Source organism: Phoenix dactylifera, chromosome 15 (assembly GCF_009389715.1).
Source record: "Phoenix dactylifera cultivar Barhee BC4 chromosome 15, palm_55x_up_171113_PBpolish2nd_filt_p, whole genome shotgun sequence".
Classification (NCBI taxonomy): domain Eukaryota; kingdom Viridiplantae; phylum Streptophyta; class Magnoliopsida; order Arecales; family Arecaceae; genus Phoenix; species Phoenix dactylifera.
In genome coordinates this window covers 3,494,610-3,503,444 of record NC_052406.1, presented here as the reverse complement: position 1 = coordinate 3,503,444, position 8,835 = coordinate 3,494,610, and the positions used below count along the sequence as shown (strand labels likewise).

At 37.5% G+C, this 8,835-nt stretch overlaps 1 protein-coding gene across 1 annotated transcript; it reads right to left on the bottom strand.

The window, feature by feature from the left end:
• Positions 1 to 378: 378 nt before the first annotated feature.
• LOC103704296 (cytochrome P450 90B1-like) lies at positions 379 to 7,675 on the bottom strand. Its single transcript, XM_039134472.1, has 11 exons — positions 7,666 to 7,675; positions 7,313 to 7,427; positions 4,561 to 4,687; positions 4,409 to 4,473; positions 2,873 to 3,197; positions 2,639 to 2,791; positions 1,805 to 2,056; positions 1,599 to 1,691; positions 1,425 to 1,503; positions 1,182 to 1,288; positions 379 to 796 (listed from the first exon to the last, which is right to left on the bottom strand). The coding sequence occupies exons 1-11, from the start codon at positions 7,673 to 7,675 to the stop codon at positions 560 to 562; spliced, it is 1,563 nt and encodes a 520-aa protein (XP_038990400.1). The 3' UTR covers positions 379 to 559.
• Positions 7,676 to 8,835: the final 1,160 nt, after the last annotated feature.

The following is an 8,835-nucleotide window of genomic DNA, read 5'->3' as shown; positions in this document are numbered from 1 at the left end:
ATATTCCTATAAGAATAAAATTCCAATGTTTTATAGAAAAGAAAAACTTATAAAGGACATGGAAAAGCTACTTTTCTAATGGCTGGAAATTGAGATCTTTTTTTTTCTAAAATATTCTTAAGTCATCAAATTTTTTTTTCCTTTTATTAAGGGTATAATAGATATTTTATACCACCTTTTCGGAAAAGTAGATACTCAATTAAACACAAGCCATTCTGAAAATGTATTATTTTTCCATAATCAACCATGCATGCAAAAACAATTTTTCTAGGCACGAAATTATATTTCTACAAAAAATATTTTAGTAAGAAAAAATCTTTCCTGCATACCAAATGAATCCATAAGGTAAAAAGCATTCATTAACACAAACTACATTCCAACTGCCTAGTGATGGCAAATCTCAAATAACAATACACCAATACCAATTCATTCAAGTCTGCCACCTTGGTTTCATTATATCTTCACAAAAACTTCCGAGACACTTTGATGTCCAACTTTTCCTCTTCAATTCATTCATTCAAGTCTATCTTGTACATACACCATTCTTTGATCCTGATCCTTACATGGACACTTGTGGATTTGAAAGTAACCTGACTTTAATAGGCAGACCTTTGGGGAAGTCAAGTGAAGGGAAAGCCATGGGAAGATCAGGTTCTGCGAGCTCCCAGTTAAAATTGATGACAAGGTGGTGAAGAAAAACTGCCATCTCCATCCTCCCAAGCACAGCTCCAGGACAGAGGCGTGCTCCCCCACCAAACGCCATGAAGTTGTTGGTCCTTCTTATGCCGTGGTCACTCTTCAACCCATGCATCCACCCACCCAACAAAATGAAGCTAGAGAGAATTTTGGCAATTTCATTAAATCGTGTCTCTAGTTTGGTGAATTATAAATTCCTCCAAAGGATGCATTTCCCATTGTGAATTTGCATGATTTTGAAAGTAGGAACTGTGATTCTGCACACTAAGTGTTTGGATGTGTGATAAAAAATCTAGAAATTCTACTAATCATGGGATTAAACATATCTATTCCTCTCAGTCAAACAGCTTTTCAAAAATTATCATGTCCTATGGATTAAACAAATAGGAAGATTGAAAGAATTATGGTTTTGAAATTACAAAACCACTGACCTAAAAATTCACTTCTTTAGTCTCATTTTCCAGCCAATAGCTTGGTTGACATACCTGCCATCTCCATGGATTGAACTGCTCAGGAGATTCAAAAAATGAAGGATCCAAATGCACCGCTGGGAGAACTGCCATCACATTACACCCTTGTGGAATGTCATAACCTGTCACAACAATGAAAACAAAAACCAAAAATATAAAGCAATGCATGGAAGGAACAAATAAATAACCCCAAGTCCTTTCTTAGTACACTAATCCAACCTTATGAATTTTTCATCAAGGAAAAAAAAAAACTCCAACCTTTGAATTTAATATGTGTGCTGGCCTTCCTCTGGATATAGGGAACTATGTTCCCAAGTCTTAGCGTCTCATTGATGACCTTCACCAAGCAAAATAAATAAGCACACCTATGCATTTTAGCACTGTCTTTCGATCAATTAATATATTTTTGGCTGCAATATAAGGAAAACTTACACATTGAGTGAACTCCATTTGCTTGTAGTCATCACAACTTAGTTCAGAATTTCCCCCTCGTCTTTTACCTTGAACAATCCTATCGTGCTCTTCCTGATGTAATGCACCCAAGCAGTTCCACATCAAAATCCTTTTCCATGCAATGTGGATACACATTTTGAAGCAAAATAAATTTATCTTGCTTGAGGGGAAATGGGTATATTTACCCGCAATTGCTCAACTGTTTTGGGGCAGCCTCCAAGGAAGTAGATTGCCAAAGCTATGGCTTTTGATGTGGTGTTGTAACCACCAAAAAAGGTGCCTAATATCAGATCACCAATTTGTTCTTCCGAATAGTTGGAATTCTCCAAAGTCCATTGAAGCAAGTCATCCTTAGCATCTTCTTCCTCCACATCCTTCTTCCTACAAAGCCTCTCTTCCATACATTGCCACACAACTTCGAGAATGTATGACCTGGCCTGTGTTACCAAAATGGAGAGGAGAATGAATCAAGTAGACTATAGAATGTTTTCCTTTTTCTTTTGAAAAGAATTTGACTAGTAGATATATGACAGAGACTCACATCACAAAAACACTTGGCAAAACTTTATGCATGAATATGTATGGATGTGGTATTGAAATTCATAGACATGCAACATAACATTAGCTAAGAATACTAAGGCATCATAGATTGGTGCAGGGACTACTCATGGTAGGGCAGAATGGATCGTACTGCACTAGGAGCAGCTTTGTTTTGGTGTTAACTGTGGTTAGATCTACCCAAAACTATAGATCTTTGCCCAATATATATAGACCATTAATATAAGCTTTTGGGCTGTCATCTTCCTTTGCTCCAAAAAAAAAAGGTTGTTATTCTACACATCACCATGACAGTAACATACTAATATTTATACTCACCCCAATTAGGTTATAGCAGTCCATATTAGGTTATATCTGCGTTACTGAATACTTGATCTCAATGCAGCTATTCTTTGCTTTTATATATTTTTATTTTGTTCTTATTTTTATTTATGTGAGCAGAACAGCATACATGATGTTACCTTCAGAGCCTTACTATATGCAGTTCCAGGCAAGTTGAGCGGCAGGGACACAACCCCCTTAGCAAATGCCTCGTATTCCTTTCTCAACTTCTCAGTTACAGGAGTTCCAGGCTCCAAACTCAGGATATTCTTGGCCATCATATGAAAGCATAGCTGCACAAAAGTAGATCAATGCCGAAGAATTCTTTATCCCTAATAACATAACTACATAATAATTGTTTATTTTTGGTTAACCTTTCTTGCTTCATATTTGCCCAGTACTACAGAATCATTCTTCCACGAGCTCATGACGAACGCTGCAATTCGATAGGCATCTCGCAAGAATGGGGTCTTGAGCTTGCCATTGTTTGCGAAATTGAGGTTGATCGATCTCATTTTCTTGTGAGCATCTCCCACCTGCAACAATATGGAGTGTTTCCCCAAGACCTCACCAATGCTTCTAGACCAGCCTGGTTCAAATAGTCTCGAGTCAGCTTGTAGGATGAAGCGATTCAGCTCAGCATCTGCTGAGACCACTGTAGGCTTCCCGAGCAAATTTGACATGAAAATTTTTCCATGCCTGCATCAAGGTTGTGCAAAAGAATGAGTTGTCATAAGATCTTAGAAGCCAAGAATGTGAATACAAGCAGGAGAAGGAGCGGGAAGTGAGTGCATCAAGGACTGACATAATTCATTTTATAGTTCATTTGATTTGTTATGCAGTTTTGATACCAAAAACTCTCCCTGCTTCTATAGAACAAATGCAGGCCTATGCATGTCAAGATATAGAAAAGCATCCCTTCCTCCCTCTTTAGCAGGCCTAACTGGTAACTCATCCGTATTCTTGGAATATAATGCGACCACAACTCTGGAGAAAATTTGGAGAGTCGAGTTGCGTACTTTTGAGATGCCGTTGCTGCATGAAATCTCCTATTGAGGTTGATGGATGGGGCTTGAGAAAAGGGAGGGTCTCTCCCAGGACAGGCCAACCCATGTCTCCTTGGGGGAGTCGGAAGGCTTTCTGCTGGCCATGGCTCCTCCAGCTGAAGGCTGAAATGGTGATCAAGATTGTAGAACACAGCAAGACAAGCAGCACTATGAGAAACATCTCCTTCTGATCCTCTAATGGACTCATGGTAATCATTTTATAGGTGAAACAAAGCATAGAGGAGATGGTCATTAATTCTATCATACTACTGTAACCTTAAGGCGATGTTGATTCCTCTTGTCTCTCAGGTTACAAGATGCCGCTTCAGTCAACATGCTATAATTTATCCACAAGGGTCTGCTTTGAAATCTGAAAAGATAATTGGTAACAGACATCATATGTTCAAAAAAATGTGGATCTCAACATCAAACCACCCTAGGCAGCCATAGTGGTGCAAACTTATCCTTGTCACATAGCACCGAACACCTGTTCTTTTCACTCAGTTTTTTAACGGATAAGACGGGTAGGGTTCCATTATCCAATAAAACCATGCTTGACCCGATCACCCTTATCTAGTCTTGGTGGCTTAGCAACAGCACAAACAGTACGTGAATGAATGGAAGGAAAACAAGAAGCTTCTTCACAGAGGAGTGATGCCTGCAGCACTGGAATAAAGGGTCAATGGCAGGAACTCAATCATTTAAGAAAGTAAACTTCAAAACAGTCAAGCATGCAAGAGAGAGAGAGGACTGGTAGCTAAATTCTATGCAACAACTACTGATCAAAACTAATGATGTGGAAGCTAGTTTGTCATCCAGTTATTTTATTTATTTATGACCAAACCTAGGATCTCTCCCTAGTGCCAGCACTCAGCAGACTGAAGACCTATAGACAATGTAAGCACCATATCTTGGTCTTGCAATTTACCCTGTTTTTGATGCAATATCTAGTTTACCATTAAAGAGCTTCAACCGAAATAAGAATTTTAAGAGTGCGTTATGACTTTGGCATGTACATAGCCCATTAATCCTGTGACAGGGGAGGTGTCCATATGGATGCCAATTTTTTCCCATATCGGGGGAGGGGACTGGATAAAAACCACATTAACATCAAATGAGAATTGAAGAAGAGTGAAGCCCAACCTGTACAGAGACATCAAAACATTGGATAATGTTAAAAGAAATCACTTAAAAGGAGAGATTTGGTTTCCAAATGATCAACATTAGCTTCAAGCACGTGTAACAACCCAAGATCTTCCCTAAAATGACTAATCGGAAGATATTTTTTGGATTCTTTAGTCTTGTATAGGTACCCAAGATCTCTTCAATGAATAACCGATATAGGACTAAACACATGTCCGCACGGATTTTCACATAATCCCTCCATTTAAAGCCTAACGTCCTCATCAGGCTAAGGTCTAAATCTGTTCAAATCTAATCACAAGCACCATTATCAGCCCATGGTCAGCCTCAATGAGCCCGTGCTATGTTATTCCCTAGTTTACATAGATTATGCGCCAAGTCTGCTCTGGTAGCATTTGTAACAACCCAGGATCTCATCTAAAATAGCTAGTCGGAAGGTATTTTTTGGATTTCTTAATCTTGTATAGGTACAAGAGATATCCCTAACAAATAATCGATATAGAACTAAACATACGCACGCATATATCCTTACAACACGCATTGGTATGATGGTAATCTCCACATACAACATACACTAAATTAGCACAAACCGGAAATCTATGAGAGCTTTGCGCACCTGTATGGGCCTCTTTAAGTAGGCTCATAGAATCCAATTCTGATATGTACTAGTACAGAGGTTTGTGAACAGAGAGCGCATCGGTTGTGTTTCAGAAATTTCCAATCATTCAAAATCAGTTTAGACTCTTGTGTTTCACATCTAATCATGATGATACAATAGACTATGGCCTCAAATGATACTTTTGATTTAAATCCCACGGAACTAATAAACATCAGCTTGAATTTAAATTATTATATGCGGAAGATGTATTTGTTAAGAACAAAAATTGCATTAGTCTAAGTAGTGACACTAAATATGTGTCTCCAAAAAAAAAATAGTGACACTAAACACATATGAAAATATAATGCTTCATGCAGTAGAATAGAGGATATATAATCATCTGCATTTCTCTTGCAAATACATTACACAACAAGCCTGCTTAAGTTTCTTGCTCTCATATGTATATTTTTCATTCTCTGTTTAAGTTCATGCATGGTTTCCATTTATGGGGCCTTGCTCATTGCTGACAAGTCTTGCTATTATATATATTTGGCCATATGCATTGAGGAGGATATTACATTAACTCCAACCTTGGAAAAAGCTGGTGATGATTTCTCAAGCATCTAGCTACAATGGGAGATCTCAAGCTCTGTAATGAGCCAATGCTCTGCAGTGATTGCTTCCATAGCCTTATTGGCAGGAGTCATCAAATAGTTGAAGGAATTCAGCATTTGAAATAATAATTGGAGTTGAGCAAATTGTAGGATTCTGTGCCTTTAAGCAACTTTAAGGAATTCAAAAGCAAGGCCTCTAATCATATATAAGTGCTTGGTGATACTAAATTAACTAGAATTTTCCTCCGGCGTACATGTTTTTTGACACTTTCTTCACCACTCTCTGCCATCCAAACCTATCTGTGGTGCAAATTCTTTGAATGAGTTTTTTTCTAATTTCAGAATCAGAGGACAATCTATCATTTTGTTGTTTAGAAGAGTCGATAGTCACCATGCACTGTCATGCCGGCAATCATCTAATCTACCGGCTCAGATTTTAGTCTTAATACGTTGTCAAACTTGAAGTCATTCCCTACAATCAGCAAAGGATCAATGAGTTAAGTCCTTTTCACTGTTCCACATCAATTTTGGGCTTTTCTTTTACCCATTATTTCAGTTTTTGGCTTTTCTTTTACCCATTATACAAGATACGTGTGTTAGCTTTCGGGTGTCTAATGGTAAGCTATCAATGCGGCTAATTCCACCCCATGTTGCAATATTTTATTCAACATTTGCCATTAATTTTTCTTCACAGCCCCAATTAAGCTCGTACATTGTGGCCAAGGAACAGAAAGAGATCGACTTGTGGAAAAGAAAGAAACCTCAACAATCCGAAAGGAGATTTTAAGGAAAAAAGGAAAAAAAACTCTAGGGCTACCTTTGCATTGAGTTATTCCACTCTTGGTTGTCCCTTGCCTATTTTTACGTGTGGTCACCAATTTAGAGAGATTTACTGGAGGAAGAACTTGACTTCATTGCTCTAGAAGTCCATGTTAGTTGTGCAGGAGAAAGTTGATGTGTTTGGACTTCATTCCCCTTTTCTCTCTGCACATCTCATTCTTTAATTTGTTGTTGAGCAAGATAATGCACCAGATACTTCCTTTTCTTTTTGAAAAATAGAGATTTCACAGAAGTAGAAAGACTGATGAGCAACAGCAATGAAATTCTTAGCATTTCAATTACTATTGGTATTAAACTTGCTTTGTGGTGGGAAAGAAATAAAAGAACTTGCTTGAGTCATCAGTGCTTATATTAGAACAATGTTTTGAAATGGCAATAGATCATCAATCACGTTTTGCTTCAGCGTGTTGCTATACATATGTATTTGTCTCATATGGTCAACTTGATTAAGACTGTGTTGAAAATTTCCAACATTATAGAATAGGTAAGTTGAATTGTCAAGGCTTCATGAAATGCATCTCATGGACAGTGAATTAAGGAAATCAGAAGAAGGGAGATTAGAGATCAACCAACCATGGCAAGATAGTGCCGATTGTGCTGCTGCAATCTTCAGGTGTTATGAGGACTCTATGTGGTGCCATTTTCATAAAACCCTGATATGGGAAGGTAGCCTGAGCAATGTCATAGCCTAAGCCAATGAGAAAGATCTCATAGAAAGCTTTCATAATACTGAATTGGGTCTAAGGATGTTGCAAATGATGACAGGCAGGTGTACATTTTCTCCACAAATGGTGCCAGGAAATGAGGAGTTGTCATGGATATGTTCTAATGAGGAGTTTAGAACATATTCCTCTCCTCTCAAAAAAAGAACATCTCATTCCTTGTTTAATCTTTGCATCTAAAATCCAAGTCACTTGGCAAATTACCATTAGCCATGGACTGATAGCTTTTTTTGTGTACATGGCTGATCATTAAAAATGATGGCAATTGATTCATGAATTATGCAATAATGGTAGGTGAATAACAAGCACTACAACCATAACTGCAGAATTCAACCATTTTCCCAAAAAACGGACAGAAAATAGGGTGAAATATTGTTTTGATGGTTCAGAGCACCTTGCAAGCAAAATAGCAGATAGTTAAAAAATAGTATAGACTCGTAATAGATATGATCGATGGTGATTCCCACTTCTATTGGCTAGTTAATTCAATATGGACAAGGGTTGTATCTTTTTGTGCGAAAGAAAGATTCACCTTCCCTTCACACGAATCCATCGTTGGGATCATGCAATGATCGCTTCAAGATCTATATAGGTGAATGAATAACAGAGTTTCAAATTAATTTAAGATCTATGCAAGATGTGATTCAAACAGTTAACATCGTCACAGAAGATCATTCATTCTTTTGTGTGTAAGATATAACCTGAACCTATTCAACATAAGCATCACACACATGGATTGAATTCAAAGCTGACAACAACACATGCCCCCAATCAAACATATTAATTTGCCACGTCAAACAAAACGGCCATAGCAATCAAACACATAAATTTTGAAAAATCAACCAATTAAATTCAAACCACAAATTAAAAACGCCGAAGGAGCAAGTAGGCTAAGGTGGATCCAAACTTGAATCGGAAAGATGTAGCTTGTACGTCAAAGTTGGGTTTAAGATTGCTTAACCTAATCCACATTCGAGTTTCTTGTTGAATCAAGCTTGTTTCAATTTACGCTTGATTCATTTCATTCCACACATGTCTTGGTCAAGATAATTTTGACTTCTAAGTTTTTAGCTCAGGTGGGTTCATTTTTACCTTCTTATTTCCACTTTTTTTTCTTTACTTTTTATTTACTTTGGTAGGATTTGATACAAATTTAAAGCTAGCAGCCTCCCATTTGTTTTCTTAGTCAGATTTGATCCAAACCCTACCATTTGTGACAAATTCTCATAAGTGACTAAAATAAAAGAAAAAATAAATATAGGCGTTTACGTTTTTCAGAAAAAATAAACCAGATATATGACTCCGTACAGTCCGTGACTTCCCTGCTTTCCACGCACGTACGACAGCACTTGTGTTAAAACATAATATGTAGAG